This window comes from Salvelinus alpinus, chromosome 18 (assembly GCF_045679555.1).
Source record: "Salvelinus alpinus chromosome 18, SLU_Salpinus.1, whole genome shotgun sequence".
NCBI classification, from domain to species: domain Eukaryota; kingdom Metazoa; phylum Chordata; class Actinopteri; order Salmoniformes; family Salmonidae; genus Salvelinus; species Salvelinus alpinus.
The window spans coordinates 15,968,837-15,985,008 of record NC_092103.1 but is presented as its reverse complement, the minus strand read 5'-3'; the positions used below and the strand labels follow the sequence as shown (position 1 = coordinate 15,985,008).

The 16,172-nt window shown below is 41.3% G+C and overlaps 1 protein-coding gene and 1 long non-coding RNA gene across 4 annotated transcripts in view; both read right to left on the bottom strand.

Annotated features, from left to right (window-relative positions):
* Nucleotides 1-558: 558 nt before the first annotated feature.
* Nucleotides 559-2,047, bottom strand: LOC139544660 (uncharacterized). Its single transcript, XR_011668911.1, has 3 exons — nt 1,886-2,047; nt 1,595-1,710; nt 559-915 (listed from the first exon to the last, which is right to left on the bottom strand). It is a non-coding gene; the product is annotated as an uncharacterized lncRNA (long non-coding RNA).
* Nucleotides 2,048-13,880: 11,833 nt separating this feature from the next.
* Nucleotides 13,881-16,172, bottom strand: part of LOC139543868 (calcium-binding protein 2-like) — a 22,112-nt gene continuing 19,820 nt past the window's right edge. For all 3 annotated transcript variants that reach the window (XM_071350365.1, XM_071350363.1, XM_071350364.1), the window contains one exon: nt 13,881-15,137. In XM_071350365.1, coding sequence (XP_071206466.1) covers nt 15,112-15,137 — 26 coding nt within the window. In that variant the 3' untranslated portion in view covers nt 13,881-15,111. The remainder of the gene's footprint in view (nt 15,138-16,172) is intronic.

The following is a 16,172-nucleotide window of genomic DNA, read 5'->3' as shown; positions in this document are numbered from 1 at the left end:
TTCTTTAAATTTTTTAATAATGGATTTAATAGTACTCCAACATTTCGGATATTTTTTTATAACCCAACCCTGATCTGTACTTCTCCACAAGTTACTGGTATTGGCATGGGTCCTCAGATCCTCAAAAGGTTTTTACAGCTGCACCATCAAGAGCATGCTGACTGGTTGCATCACTGCCTGGTATGGCAACTGCTCGGCCTCTGACTGCAAGGCACCACAGAGGGTAGTGCGTACGGCCCAGTACATCACTGGGGCCAAGCTTCCTGCCATCCAGGACCTCTATACCAGGCAGTGTCAGAGCAAAGCCATACAAATTGTTTAAGATTCTACCGCACGGCAAGCTGTACCGGTGCGCCAAGTCTCGGTCCAAAAGGCTTCTTAACAGCTTCTACCCACAAGCCATAAGACTCCTGAACAGCTAATGAAATGGCTACCCAGACTATTTGCATTTAACCCCCCCCCCCCCCCCTTTTTACACTGCTGCTACTCTCTGTTTATTATCTATGCACAGTCACTTTACCTCTACCTACATGTACATACTACCTCAATAACCTTGACTAACCGGTGCCCCTCACATTGACTCTGTACCGGTACCCCCTGTATTCGCTACTGTTATTTTATTGCTGCTCTTTAATTATTTGTTACAGTTATTTTTTTAATGTATCTATTTTTTTCTTAAAACAGCATTGTTGGTTAAAGGTTGTAAGTAAGCATTTCACTGTAAGGTCTACACCGGTTGTATTCGGAACATATGACTAATTCTATTTGATCTCATTTAATTTATAGTACAGCCTTCATTAGGTGCCTTAGCTCATCTCTATTTGAGCAGCACTCAATCCATCAGAAAAGTTTCCATACTAAACCTCTGGGAAGATGAGGATGGGGTGTTGAGTTGTCTGCAACTGGTTGCTCAACCTGAAAAATAAAATAGATAACTCTAAGTGATTAACATGTTAATAATAACTGTTTGCACCACGTTAGAAGATTGTGCCATAATTGATGTTGCTTTTTAACAGTGGTGTAAAGTTCTTAAGTAAAAATACTTAAAAGTACTACTTAAGTAGTTTCTTTAGATATCTGTACTTTACTTTACTATTTACATTTTTGACAACTTTTACTCCACTACAAACAAAATTATGTACTTCTTACTCCATACATTTTCCCTAACACCCAAAAGTACTTGTTACATTTTTAATGCTTTGAATGCAGGACAGGAAAATGGTCCAATTCACACACTTAACAAGATGACATCCCTGCTTCTTCTGATCTGTTGGACTCAAACACAAATAGTTTGTTGGAGTTAAATAAAAAATCTTGTCATCGGTTTTGCTTAATATAAATAATTTATACTTTTACTTTTGATACTTAAGTACATTTAAAACCAAATACTTTTAGACTTTACTCAAGTAGTATTTTACTGGGTGACTTGCTTTTAGTTGAGTCATTTTCTATGAAGGTATCTTCACTTTTACTCAAGTATGACAATTGGGTACTTTTTCCACCACTGCTTTTTAATGCCCTTAGGCAACAGTCTGAGGATGAGACATGGAAGGAAAGCATGCAGTTGTTTCTCAACAAGCAGCTGCAGTATTACCTTTTGGCCACAAGGTGTCAGTCTTTGACTTCAGATATCTCAAACCAAATGTGGGGGCTGGATTTCACCATGGCTCTCTGGACAACCCCAGGCAGACCACCATGTATCTGGCCAACCTGAGAGAGGACGTGAAGACCGAGTGGCAATCTTGATCAACTTAATATCTTTGCAAATAATGGGTTATACATTTGCCAACCAAATGCCCCACACGTTCCGAACTTGCACACATACACCACAGACACGGCCTCACAGACACACAATGCTCACAGTGACACACTAGGATTTACATACCATAGAAAAGCAGCCGTCATTGGCCAGGATGATGATGTCAATTGCAGTTGTGATTGAACACAGATGCCTCCATTCCTTGGTTTGTTCTCACTGTGGACAGAGCAAAGAAACTACTAAATGAGACAAAAAACGCCTTTCTCATACATCTAAAAACAACCAGTGTGTTCCACAAATTCCCATAAGACTGGCTTTGAGCTCAGTGCAGGCTAGGGTGGTGAGTCACTAATGGTCAGAAAGCTGTCATGTACAGTGCATTCATAAAGAATTTAGACCCCATGACTTTCTGCTTAGGGTTATTGTCCTGTTGGACGGTGAACTTTCGTCCCAGTCGGAGGTCCTGAGCGATCTGGAGCAGGTTTTCATCAAGAATCTCTGTACTTTGCTCCGTTCATCTTTCCCTCAATTCTGACTAGTCTCCCAGTCCCTGCCGCTAACAAAATCCCCCACAGCATGATGCTGCCACCACCATGCTTCACCGTAGGGATGGAGCCAGGTTTCCTCCAGACGTGACGCTTTGCATTCAGGCCAAAGAGTTCAATCTTGGTTTCATCTGGCTTAAATTCCTCCGCCCACTGCAAGGCCAACAGTATGGCCATCATCTCCACCGTACAGACAGACAGATGATCTGTAATATCTGTTTCCTGACTTTCACCCCACATTCCTGCACTACAAATGCTGACCCAGTACGTCCTGTCCTTGGATCTTTTGAACCATCTGTGTACAGTGGGGCAAAAAAGTATTTAGTCAGCCACCAATTGTGCAAGTTCTCCCACTTAAAAATATGAGAGAGGCCTGTAATTTTCATCATAGGTACACTTCAAATATGACAGACAAAATGAGAAAAAAAAATCCAGAAAATCACATTGTAGGATTTTTTATTAATTTATTTGCAAATTATGGTGGAAAATAAGTATTTTCATGGTGGATTTACAGGAATAGCTACCATTGGGCTAAACTCCCTTCCATACGTTCCCATCTCCTTCCAGGCTACTACTGTCTGCGAGCTCTCTTCTTCTGATCTTATATGGCGGTTGGCAACCAACTTTAAGTTGCATTACCGCCACTAACTGAACTGGAGTGTGGACCAGATACAGAGAAGGTCTAAATTCTATCCAATATTCTCATCTCCCTAAGGAAACAAAATACATAATTAAATACATCCCCTGAAAATCACTTAATCCTGGCTCTTCAATCCCATTACCTGTCAATTCTAATAACAATCGCTCCCTTTCCCTCACATATTTCTGGCACTGAAATAAAACATGTTCCACTGTCTCCATCTCCTCCTGACTATGATCACACCTCCCAGTCAGATGTTTCCCCACCAATTTCAATGTACTATTGAGCCTAGTGTGTCTCAGCCTTGTGACTACACTTTCCTCCCTGCTCTCTCGGCCTGAGGACCTCCCTGCCCCCACCTTTTCCTGGATCTTATGCAGGTATCTTCCCTTTCTCTCCGTTCCACAACTCTCGCCATTTGTTTTAAACCACTGTTCTTATTAACCCCTTGGCTTCTGCTTTACTGATTGACAATTCCATCTCAACATTAGGATGTTTAAGAGCCTGCTTGGTGATAACATCCACCTCCTCATTCCCCTCTACTCCCACATGAGCTGGTACCCAGAGGAACATCACAAATATCCACATCTGTTTCAATACATTCTGTCTGCTCTGAGACACAAATGAATTTAAGCTCATCAGTGCTGCACAGGAGTCAGAGCCGATGACTACTCATTTTGGCCTCACCTCCTCCACCCACTCTGTAGCCAATAGTATGGCCAACAACTCCATTGTGTAAACAGATAAAATGATCCATTGCTCCTTTTGTCACTGCCACAAACTCAGGAACACTAAAATCGGCACCTGTCCTCCCTGTTTTAGGGTCCTTAGATCCATATGTGAATATATTCAAGAAAGCATAGTATTGTGTTCTTAAATGTTCACTTACAACTGAATCTACTCCTTCCTCAACATATCTTACCCTCTCAAGCAACCCCAACTCTATCACTGGCTGAGGGAGAAACCAAGGTGGGATAGCAGAAAGAACCACAGAGGGGCTAAACTCCCTCCCAAACAACCCCATCTCTCTGGCCATGCCATTGCCTATCCACCCAAAGCTTGTATTCCGATTTCGTTCATGTTCCCAGCACTCTAGGAGTACCTTTTTTTTGCCACCTTTATCTCCCCAATTTCAACATATCTAATTGGTAGTTACAGACTTGTCCCATTGCTGCAACTCCTGTACAGACTCGGGAGAGGGGAAGGTCGAGAGCCGTGCGTCCTCCAAAACACAACCCAGCCAAGCCGCACTGCTTCTTGACACAATGCACGCTTAGGCCGGAAGCCAGCCGCACCAATGTGTCGGAGGAAACACTGTACACCTGTCAACCGTGTCAGCATGCATGCGCCCGGCCAACCACAGGAGTTGCTAGAGCGCGACGGGACAAGGACATCCCGGCTGGGCCAACCCTCCCCTAACCCGGACGACGCTGGGCCAATTGTGCATCGCCTCATGAGTCTCCTGGGTTACGGACTCCCGAGTGGCACAGCGGTCTAAGGCACTGCATCTCAGTGCTAGAGGTGTCACTACAGACTGGTTCGATTCCAGGCTGTATCACAACTGGCCGTGATTGGGAGTCCCGGCACGCAGTTGGCCCAGCATCTTCCGGGTTAGGCCGTCATTGTGTTAAATAAAAAACTAAATAACCTTAACCTCTAGCCTTGCTAACGTTAGAAACCTAGTTAGCGTAGCCACAACAAATTGTAATTCATAATATATCATACATTTTGCAAATTCATAATAGATTGTACGAATTGCAATTTGTAAAATAATGATTCATACAAATTGTAATTTGTAACATATCATACGAAATGGATGATGGACATCCACAAATGAATACATACCATACGAAACATAACATATCATTCTAATTGGAGAGTGGCAGAACGTAAGTATTCACACCCCTTGACTTTTTCCACGTTTTGTTGTTTTACTGCCTGAATTTAAAAATGTATTACATTTAGATTGTTTTGATCACTAGCCTACACACAATACCTCATAATGTCTAAGTGGAATTCTGATTTTAGACATTTTTACAAATTAACAAAAAATGTAAAGTTGAAATATCTTGGGTCAATAAGTATTCAACATCTTTGTAATGGCAAACCTAAATAAGTTCAGGAGTAAAAATGTGCTAAACAACTCACTGTGCTCAATAATAGTGTTTAACATCCTTTTTGAATGACTACCTCCTCTCTGTACCCCACATATACAATTATCGGGCAGTGAATTTCAAACACAGATTCAACCACAAAAACCAGGTAGGTTTTCCAATGACTTGCAAAGAAGGGCACCTATTGGTAGTAGTAGTGGTGCATGGGTAAAATCACTGGGGAAGCTAATCCAGGAAATCAAAGCCATATTACAACCTATGTGTTGTGATAATTGCGTTGTTTGTTCTATAACCTGTTAGTTCATATGTGTTGCCACCGTGATATATAGTCCTCAGGCCGAGATAATAAAAAGACACAGTTGCAGAATAAATTCAACCACACCTTTGTTTCATCACAAAACCAGAGAGCAACATATGTCCGGTGAAATCCACAAAGCATTTTGCATGTAACAAACAATTCCATGCTCTACAGCATGGTCAAGCAAGTTAATGTTTCTGACATTGGACAAATAAACCATTGATTTGGAACCACAGATTGTTACTGCAAGTCGAAAACAAAACAGGAGCTGCCTCCACTATTCCAGCACCAAATCACCTATGCTTAGTTTAATACAGTGACAACTAAAAGATACCAAAAACAATTTAGTCCAATCAACTTAAGCTAAAAATGCTGTGGCCGTCCATGGAGATGTGAGCGAGTGTGTGCAAGTAGAAAAACATGTTGACTCCCCCTATTTGTAGAGAAATAGCAATGACATCCTCTTCTCTTTCATGTTGGCGAAACGGCCTATGACTCTGTCATACAGTATACATTCAGTTTGTTGTCCTAGGCTACCTGGCTGAAATGTTTGCTCGCTAGCCTAACTTCCTTTCATGAGCAATGATGAGCCAGCTAACTGTACAAATATATAAACGTAACATGGGAAGTGTTAGTCCCATGTTACGTGAGCTGAAATAAATGATCCCAGACTTTTTTCATACAAAGAAAAAGCTTACAGTGGCAAGAAAAAGTACAGTTGAAGTCAGAAGTTTACATACAGTTAGGTTGGAGTCATTAAAACTCATTTTCAACCACTCCACAAATTTCTTGTTAACAAACTAAAGTTTTGGCAAGTCAGTTAGGACATATACTTTGTGCATGACACAAGTCATTTTCCAACAATTGTTTACAGACAGATTATTTCACTTATAATTCACTGTATCACAATTCCAGTGGGTCAGAAGTTTGCCTACACTAAGTTGACTGTGCCTTTAAACAGCTTGGAAAATTCCAGAAAATGATGTCATGGCTTTAGAAGCTTCTGATAGGCTAATTGACATAATTTGAGTCAATTGGAGGTGTACCTGTGGATGTATTTCAAGGCCTACCTTCAAATTCAGTGCCTCTTTGCTTGACATCATGGGAAAATCAAAAGAAATCAGGCAAGACCTCAGAAAAATAATTGTAGACCTCCACAAGTCTGGTTCATCCTTGGGAACAATTTCCAAATGCCTGAAGGTACCACGTTCATCTGTACAAACAATAGTACGCAAGTATAAACACCGTGGGACCATGCAGCCGTCATAACGCTCAGGAAGGAGACGCGTTCGTTCTCCTAGAGATGAACATACTTTGGTGCGAAAAGTGCAAATCAATCCCAGAACAACAGCAAAGGACCTTGTGAAGATGCTGGAGGAAACAGGTACAAAAGTATCTATATCCACAGTAAAACGAGTCCTGTGTCGACATAACCTGAAAGGCCGCTCAGCAAGGAAGAAGCCACTGCTCCAAAACCGCCATAAAAAAGCCAGACTACGGTTTGCAACTGCACATGGGGACAAAGATCGTGGTCTGATGAAACAAAAATAGAACTGTTTGGCCATAATGACCATCGTCATGTATGGAGGAAAAAGGGGGAGGCTTGCAAGCCGAAGGTCACCATCCCAACCGTGAAGCACGTGGGTGGCAGCATCATGTTGTGTGGGTGCTTTGCTGCAGGAGGGACTGGTTCACTTCACAAAATAGATGGCATCATGAGGAGGGAAAATTATGTGGAAATATTGAAGCAACAGCTCAAGACATCAGTCAGGAAGTTAAAGCTTGGTCGCAAATGGGTCTTCCAAATGGACAATGACCCCATGTATACTTCCAAAGTTGTGGCAAAATGGCTTAAGGACAAAGCATGTGCAAACAAGGAGGCCTACAAACCTGACTCAGTTACACCAGCTCTGTCAAGAGGAATGGGCCAAAATTCACCCAACTTATTGTGGGAAGCTTGTGGAAGGCTACCCGAAAAGTTTGACCCAAGTTAAACAATTTAAAGGCAATGCTACCAAATACTAATTGAGTGCATGTAAACTTCTGACCCACTGGGAATGTGATGAAAGAAAATCATTATCGCTACTATTATTCTGACATTTCACATTCTTAAAATAAAGTGGTGATCCTAACTGACCTAAGCCAGGAAATGTTTACTCGGATTAAATTTCAGGAATTGTGAAAAATGTAGTTTAAATGTATTTGGCTAAGGTGTATGTAAACTTCCGACTTCAACTGATGCAAACCCTTTGGAAATACCTGGATTTCTGCATAAATTGGTCATCAAATTTGATCTGATCTTCATCTAGGTCACAACAATAGACAAACACAGTCTGCTTAAACTAATAACACAAACACTTATAGGTTTTCATGTCTTTTTTGAACACACCGTGTAAACATTCACAGTGTAGTGTGGGAAAACCCTTGGATCTAATAAATGGTTGACCCTCCTTTGGCAGCACTAACCTCAACCAAACTCTTTATGTAGTTGGGGATCAGACCTGCACAACGGTCAGGAGGAATTTTGGACCATTCCTCTTTACAAAACTGTTTCAGTTCAGCAATATTCTTAGGATGTCTGGTGTGAACTGCTTTCGAGGTCATGCCACAGCATCTCAATCAGGTTGAGGTCAGGACTTTGACTGGGCCACTCCAGAAGGTGCATTTTCTTCTGTTGTTGATTTACTTCTGTGTTTTGGGTCGTTGTCCTGTTGCATCACTCAACTTCTGTTGAGCTTCAATTGGCAGACAGATAGCCTAATATTCTCCTGCAAAATGTCTTGATAAACTAATTAATTAACCATGATGCTCCCTCCACCGTACTTTACAGTTGGAATTAGGTTTTTATGTTGGTGTGCTGTGCCTTTTTCCCCCCTCCACACATAGTGTTGCGTGTTCCTTCCAAACAACTCAACTGTAGTTTCATCTGTCCACAGAATATTTTGCCAGTAGCGCTGTGGAACATCCAGGTGCACTTTGGCAAACTTCAGACGTGCAGCAATGTTTTTTGGACAGCAGTGGCTTCTTCCTTGGTGTCCTCCCATGAACACCCTTCTTGTTTAGTGTTTTACGTATCGTGGACTCGTCACCAGATATGTTAGCATGTTCCAAAGATTTCTGTAAGTCTTTAGCTGACACTCTAGGATTCTTCTTAACCTCACTGAGTATTCTGCGCTGTGCTCTTGCGGTCATCTTTGCTGGACGGCCACTCCTAGGGAGAGTAGCAGCAGTGTTGAACTTTCTCCATTTATAGACCATTTGTCTTACCGTGGACTGATGAACATCAAGGCTTTGAGAAGAAATTGTGTAACCCTTTCCAGCTTTACTAAAGTCAACAATTATTACTCTTTGTTATTCTGAGATATCTTTAGTTCAAGGCAATGCTTCTTGTGTAAAACAAACTCAATTTTGTGTGTTTTTATAGGGCAAGGCAGCTCTAACCAACATCTCCAATCTCGTCTCATTGATTGGACTCCAAGTTAGCTGACTCCTGACTCCAATTAGCTTTTGGAGAAGTCATTAGTCTAGGGGTTCACATACTTTTCCCAACCTACACTGTGAATGTTTAAATTATGTATTCAATATAGACAATATAAATACAATAATTTGTGTGTTATTAGTTTAAGAACACTAAGTTTGTCTATTGTTGAGACTTAGATGAAGATCAGATCAAATTTGATGACCAATTTATGCAGAAATCGAAGTAAATGCAAAGGGTTCACATACTTTTTCTTGCAACTGTATTCCTCTCAAATTTTGTGCACAAATTTGTGTACATCCCTGTTAGTGAACATTTATCCTTTACCAAGATAATCCATCCATCTGACAGGTGTGGCATATCAAGAAGCTGATTAAACAGCATGATCATTACACAGGTGCACCTTGTGCTGGGGTACAATAAAAGGCCACTCTAAAATGTGCAGTTTTGTCACACAACACAATTCCACAGATGTCTCAAGTTTTGAGGTAGCGTGCAATTGAACTGCTGACTGTAGGAATGTCACCAGAGCTGTTGCCAGAGAATTGAATGTTCTATCAATGTCGTTTGAGAGAATTTGACAGTACAGTGCTTTGTGTAAAATTACTTGCTTAAAAAAAAAAATCATGGAAAAGTGGTGCGTGTATATGTATTCATCCCCTTTGCTACGAAGCCCCTAAATAAGATCTGGTGCAACCAATTACCTTCAGAAGTCACATAATTACTTAAATAAAGTCCACCTGTGTGCAATCTAAGTGTCACATGACCTGTCACATGATCTCAGTAGATATACACCTGTTCTGAAATGCCCCAGAGCCTGCAACACCATTAAGCAGCACCCCTAAGCACAACCAAGCAAGTGGCACCATGAAGACCAAGGAGCTCTCACAAACAGGTCAGGGACAAAGTTGTGGAGAAGTACAGATCAGGGTTGGATTATAAAAAAATATCAGAAACTTTGAACATCCCACGGAGCACCATTAAATACATAATTAAAAAATGGAAAGAACATGGCACCACAACAAACCTGCCAAGAGAGGGCCGCCCACCAAACCTCACGGACCAGGCAAGGAGGGCATTAATCAGAGAGGCAACAAAGAGACCAAAGATATCCTTGAAGGAGCTGCAAAGCTCCACAGCGGAGATTGGAGTATCTGTCCATAGGACCACTTTAAGCTGTACACTCCACAGAGTTGGGCTTTATCGAAGAGTGGCCAGGAAAAAGCCATTGTTTAAGAAAGAAATAAGCAAACACGTTTGGTGTTCACCAAAAAGCCTGTGGGTAACTCCCCAAACATATGGAAGAAGGTACTCTGGTTAGATGAGACTAAAATTGAGCTTTTTGGCCATCAAGGAAAACTCTATGTCTGGCGCAAACCCAACACCTCTCATCACTCCAAGAACACCAATCATGCTGTGGGGATGTTTTTCATCGGGCAGGGACTGGGAAACTGGTCAGAATTGAAGGAATGATGGATGAAATTCTTGAGGTAAACCTGTTTCAGTCTTCAAGAGATTTGAGACTGGGACAGAGGTTCACCTTCCAGCAGGACAATGACCCTAAGCATACTGCTAAAGCAACACTCGAGTGGTTTAAGGGGAAACATTTAAATGTCAAAGCCCAGACCTCAATCTAATTGAAAATCTGTGGTATGACTTAAAGATTGCTGTACACCAGCGGAACCCATCCAACTTGAAGGCGCTGGAGCAGTTTTGCCTTGAAGAATGGGCAAAAATCCCAGCGGCTAGATGTGCCAAGCTTATAGAGCCATATCCCAAGAGACTTGCAGCTGTAATTGCTACAAAAGGTGTCTCCACAAAGTATTGACTTTGGGGGGGGGGGGGGTGAATAGTTATGCACGCTCATGTTTTCTGTTTTTTTTTTGTCGTATTTCTTTCTTTTTTTTAACATTTTTAAGTCATTTAGCAGACGCTCTTATCCAGAGCGACTTACAAATTGGAAAGTTCATACATATTCATCCTGGTCCCCCGTGGGGAATGAACCCACAACCCTGGCGTTGCAAGCGCCATGCTCTACCAACTGAGCCACACGGGACATATCTTCAAAGTGGTAGGCATGTTGTGTAAATCAAATGATACAAACCCCCAAAAAATCTATATTAATTCCAGGTTGTCAGACCACAAAATAGGAAAAATTCCAAGGGGGGTGAATACTTTCGCAAGCCACTGTACTTCCAATCAGACTCACAACCGCAGACCACGTGTAACCACGCCGACCCAGTTTTTCTGTAATGACATTCTGCTTTTGATGTGATGTGGTTGATGTTAAGCCAAATCCAAATTGGCTTCCCTTGACACTTCTTTTTTTTTTGGTGAGCAGGACCATTCAGAGTTGAGGTCACTCAGTTTAGCTCAATGCTGATTGGCTTTTTTCTTGGTCAATTCTTTGGGAAGCCTGGCTTCCCTTGGCATCCATGAGTACACGCCACTGATTGGTAGATGGGTAAAAAAATGACTGTACACTTTAGATGGTGTATCAATACACCCAGTCACTACATAGATACAGGCGTACTTAACTTACATTGTAGTTCATCCACAATACTAACCTAATTGACAGAGTGAAAAGAAAGAAGCCTCCAGAGAAGACAAATATTTCAACACATGCATCCTGTTTGCAACAAGTAATATGGCCAAAAAATGTAGCAAAGCAATTAACTTTTTGTCCTGAACATAAAGTGTTATGTTTGGGGCAAATCCAATAGAACACATTACTGAGTACCACTCTCCATATTTTAAGCATAGTGGTGGCTGCATCATGTTAAGGGTATGCTTGTAATCATTAAAGACTGGGGAGTTTTTCAGGAGTAAAAACAAAGGAATGGAGCTAAGCACAGGCAAAATCTTAGTGGAAACCCTGTTTCAATCTGTTTTCCACCAAGCATTGGTAGATTAATTCACCTTTTAGCAGGACAATAACCTAAACCACAAGACCAAATCTACACTGGACTTGCTTACCAAGAAGACAGTGAATATTCCTGAGTGACCGAGTTACAGTTTTGACTTAAATCTGCTTGAAAATCTATGGCAAGACTTGGAAAGGTTGTCTAGCAATGATCAACAACCAATTTGACAGAGCTTGAAGAATTTTGAAAATAATCATAGGCAGATATTGTACAATTCAGATGTGGAAAGCTCTTAGAGATTTACCCAAAAAGACTTACAGCTGTAATCACCGCCGAAGGTGATTCTAATGTATTTACTCAGGGGTGTGAATATTTCTGTAAATTAGATATTTCTTTATTTCATTTTCAATACATTTGCTAACATTTCTAAAAACATGTTTTCACTTAGTCATTATGGGTTATTGTGTGGAGATAGGTGTGAAAAAAAATATTTCATCCATTTTGAATTCAGGCTTTATCACAACAAAATGTGGTCAATGGGGTGTAAATACTTTCTCAAGGCACTGTATCATACTAATTGGAGTGTCCCAGATTAAAATTTACTATATTATGTCACTATGTTACGTCTACCCCTGAGTCCAGGTGGATTGGCTAAAATACTATAGTAATTTAATTGCATCTCTATGTGGCTCTTGCTCAAAGTCTAATCCTATCTGGTTCCACCTAGGGCTGAGAAATGTGGCCCAAAAATATGATCTTGATTTTTTTTCTAACTTATGGGTGATTCACGATATATATCTACTTATTTTTTAAATCTCTAAATAAGCATTGTTTTACAATTGAAGGTCAAATACACTGCATTTCAAACAGTCAGCAATAATCTAATCAATGTCTAATCATCACGCACATCTGCCACCATCGTTATGCGCACCGGCGCCTCATGACACTCACCTGGACTCCATCACTTTCTTGATTACCTCCCCTATATCTGTCACTCCCCTTGGTTCTTTCCTCAGGTGTTATTGTTTCTGTTCCAGTGTTCATGTCTGTACACTACCCGTGTTTCTTGTTCTGTTCTATGTTCATTTATTTATTAAATAAACTCCATGAACTTGCTTCCCGACTCCCAGTGTACACTTTACAGAAATCAAGCGGCCTACCTTATTTCTCAGAATGAGAACTAGTTGTCAATTCCTTATATAATTGTGTTTTATGCTTATGGAAACCATGTGTTTGATGTAATTGGTACCATTCCACTGATTCTGCTCCAGTCATTATCATGAGCCGGTCCTCCCCAATTAAGGTGCCACCAACCTCCTGTGATGCCTAAGCTAGAGCTGATAGAGATGAGCCAGCAGATCAACATGAACTGTGAGTAGGCCTAACCATATCTGTGGTATGTGTGTTTAAAGGGAACCTTTTGTGAGTGTCTTTTTTCTGTGATAACGCTCCTGCATTTTCTCTATCATTTTCTCTGTTATTACTCTCTTAATACACTATCTCCTTCCTTCCTTCCTTTCTTCCGCTCTCTCTCTCTCACTCCTTTTGTAAAGCAAACTGGGTCTTTGCATATGCTATTTCAGTTCTCTAAATATTTTGTAATCAATTACATTATTTCTGTATCTGACAGGTTTTTGCAACCTATAGGCTAATGGAAGTACACAGAGTGTACAAAATATTAAGAACACCTTGAGTTGCACCCTCTTTTGCCCTCAGAACAGCCTCAACTCGTCGGGGCATGGATTCTACACGGTGTCGAAATCGTTCCACAGGGATTTTGGCCCATGTTGACTCCAATGCTTCCCACAGTTCTGTGAAGTTGGCTGGATGTCCATTGGGTGGTGGACCATTCTTGATACACACGGGATACTGTTGCGTGTGCAAAACCCAGCAGCGTTGCAGTTCTTGACACAAACGCCTGGCACCTACTACCATACATCGTTCACAGGTACTTAAATATTTTGTCTTGCCCATTCACCCTCTGACTGGCACACATAAACAATCCATGTCTCAATTGTCTCAAGGCTTAAAAATCCTGAGTCTATGTCATGGAAAGAGCAGGTGTTCATAATGTTTTGTACACTCAGTGTATATCCAACTAGCTCAGGTCCAGTCTGAATGCTCTCTACTCTGAATGCAGATAGACAAGGTCACACACACGCACGCACGCACACACACAAAGTGTATAATTGCAATAAAGCTGTTTATTCTCAACTACTACGCTACACATTGTTTTAGTATTTGGCATGCATAGAATCGCACAAGACAAATTCAAAGTCACAAATAAGACTGCGTAAGGGACACACAAAAACTCACAAGGTCTACACTCAAACACAAACACACTCTCATCAGTACAGAGATACACACTGATTTCACACACATAGAGAGACACAGGTTTCAGTGTTATGTTGATCACCACAATAAATTACAGTGTGTATGTTTGTCTGTGGTGCACATTGTTGATTTGTATGGAGTGACAGTGTGTCACTCCATACAATCTCAGTATTCATGCAAAACAATGTACACATTTTTGGGGTATTGGGTTGGCCAGACGTAAACAGTTTATTTATGATTGCTACCCCATTCCCCAGTCTTCGGTTTTCATGGAAATGCTCTTTCCTTTATCAAAACAGTTGCCCATCTATGTTCAAAGCTTGTATAATGTAACTCGATATGTGTTTGATAACAATAAAATCTGAAGAAGTGCATCAGCGCTAATACATGAGATGTATTTCAAGACAGAGACAGTTGGCTAGCGTAGGCCATGGGTTTGAAACTAACTCTACAGTAGCTTAAGACATATGGAATCGTACAATATGGGAGAATTGAGGTACACACAAACATACACGTACGCACACATGAACAATACATATTTTGACAGTAGGTACATTGAAATAATATTGCCATTAAAAAGTTTAGCTTAGGAGTAAAAGGCCCCAGAGGGGAATATGGTGCTTTAGGTTGGTTATGGGAGACGCTGGCATGAGAAAATGCTAAAAATGTCAATATGTCTCATTTACTTTCCCATAGCCTTGACCAACCATGGTAATGATTGTAAGTAGCTCAAACATCACATTGCTCTTTAGCCCCTGTAAACACCTACAAATGTTTTCTCTAATATCGGAAATGTACAGTGTAAAATTGTGGGAGGCTGGCTGTTGTTCTGTTGTGCTCTTAAGGACGGCAGTATACAGCATCATGATCACTGACGTTGTTCCGGCAGCTTCTGTGCTCGTCTTCGGATGTGGCAGTAGCAGGGCGGTTGTTGATATGTTGCTTTCCCCTTCTGTTGTACAGAAGTCAGAGGTAAGTGGTCCGTTGGTAACGGCTCCGGCATCTCTTCTCCTTCTCTTCCTCTCTTACCAGGAAAGGGGCCAGTCAGAAACATGGCCTACAGGTGCTTAACCTGTCACTCAGCGAGACATCATACGTACAAACTCTGAGGGGTGAGGAGAAAGATGAATAAAACAACAGAGATAGAGAATGAACATGATTTAGATCAAGTGTAGGGGCCGAAGATCATGGCTCTTTGAAGAACTGTACGTGCTTCTATCAGCCAATAAAATGAAAGATGTATTTTCATAGCAACAATTCTATTTCTAAATGAGCACTGGGGATCCTAAACATGGATGGATTTAGTGGGTAATGACTCTAGGAAGAATAGCAGCACATTGCTATTTTTGTCCCGCCTGTCTTCGAGTCTGTGTTAGGGGATGGAGAAGAGAGAGAGAGAGAGAAAATAATGAGAGAGAGAGAGAGAGAGAGAAAGAGCATGCTTTCCTTGTTCTCTTGGTCATCTATGTGGTGACATAATCCCTTGGTGTGACGATAATCTGACAGACAGCCCGACTCCCTTCATCCTCCCGCCTCACTCTCAGCATGGTGCTGGAGTATCCTGACTCAAAATGTGTGTGTGTGTGTGTGAGGATTGGCACTGAGGCAGCGTGTCTATGCATGTGTATGTGCTTGTATGTGTGTGTGAGAGATAATGTGAGTGTGAAGCTGGAGAGAGTGTGTGTGTGATTGAGAAAGAGTGTGTGAGTGGTAGAGAGACAGAGAGTGTTTGTGCACTGTGTCTGTATTTGAGTATGTGAGAGTGTCCGAAGGGAATAGTCTCCACAGATTGCTAGCTTGCTTTATGTTCAATAAAGCAAGCCAGAACATCTTGTGGAGACTTGTTATTATGAGGGAGCTCATGTTGAGCAATATCAGCCATCCCAAAGGGGCTGGTTGGATAAGAACAGTGGAGAGGGATTTGTCAGGTGCTGCAATTTAATCCCACTGGAAACAGACGTCAGTTCAACGTCTAGTTTGGATTTACATTTGATTGAGTTTTCAACCAACGTGAATTCAACGTGAAATCAACAACAATTTGAACCATGTCATTGGATTTAGGTTAAAAGTTGGGTGGAAAAGAGACAAACATTCCAAGGAATTCCTTAACATTGAGGACTTTTTCAAATCCACGTTTGAC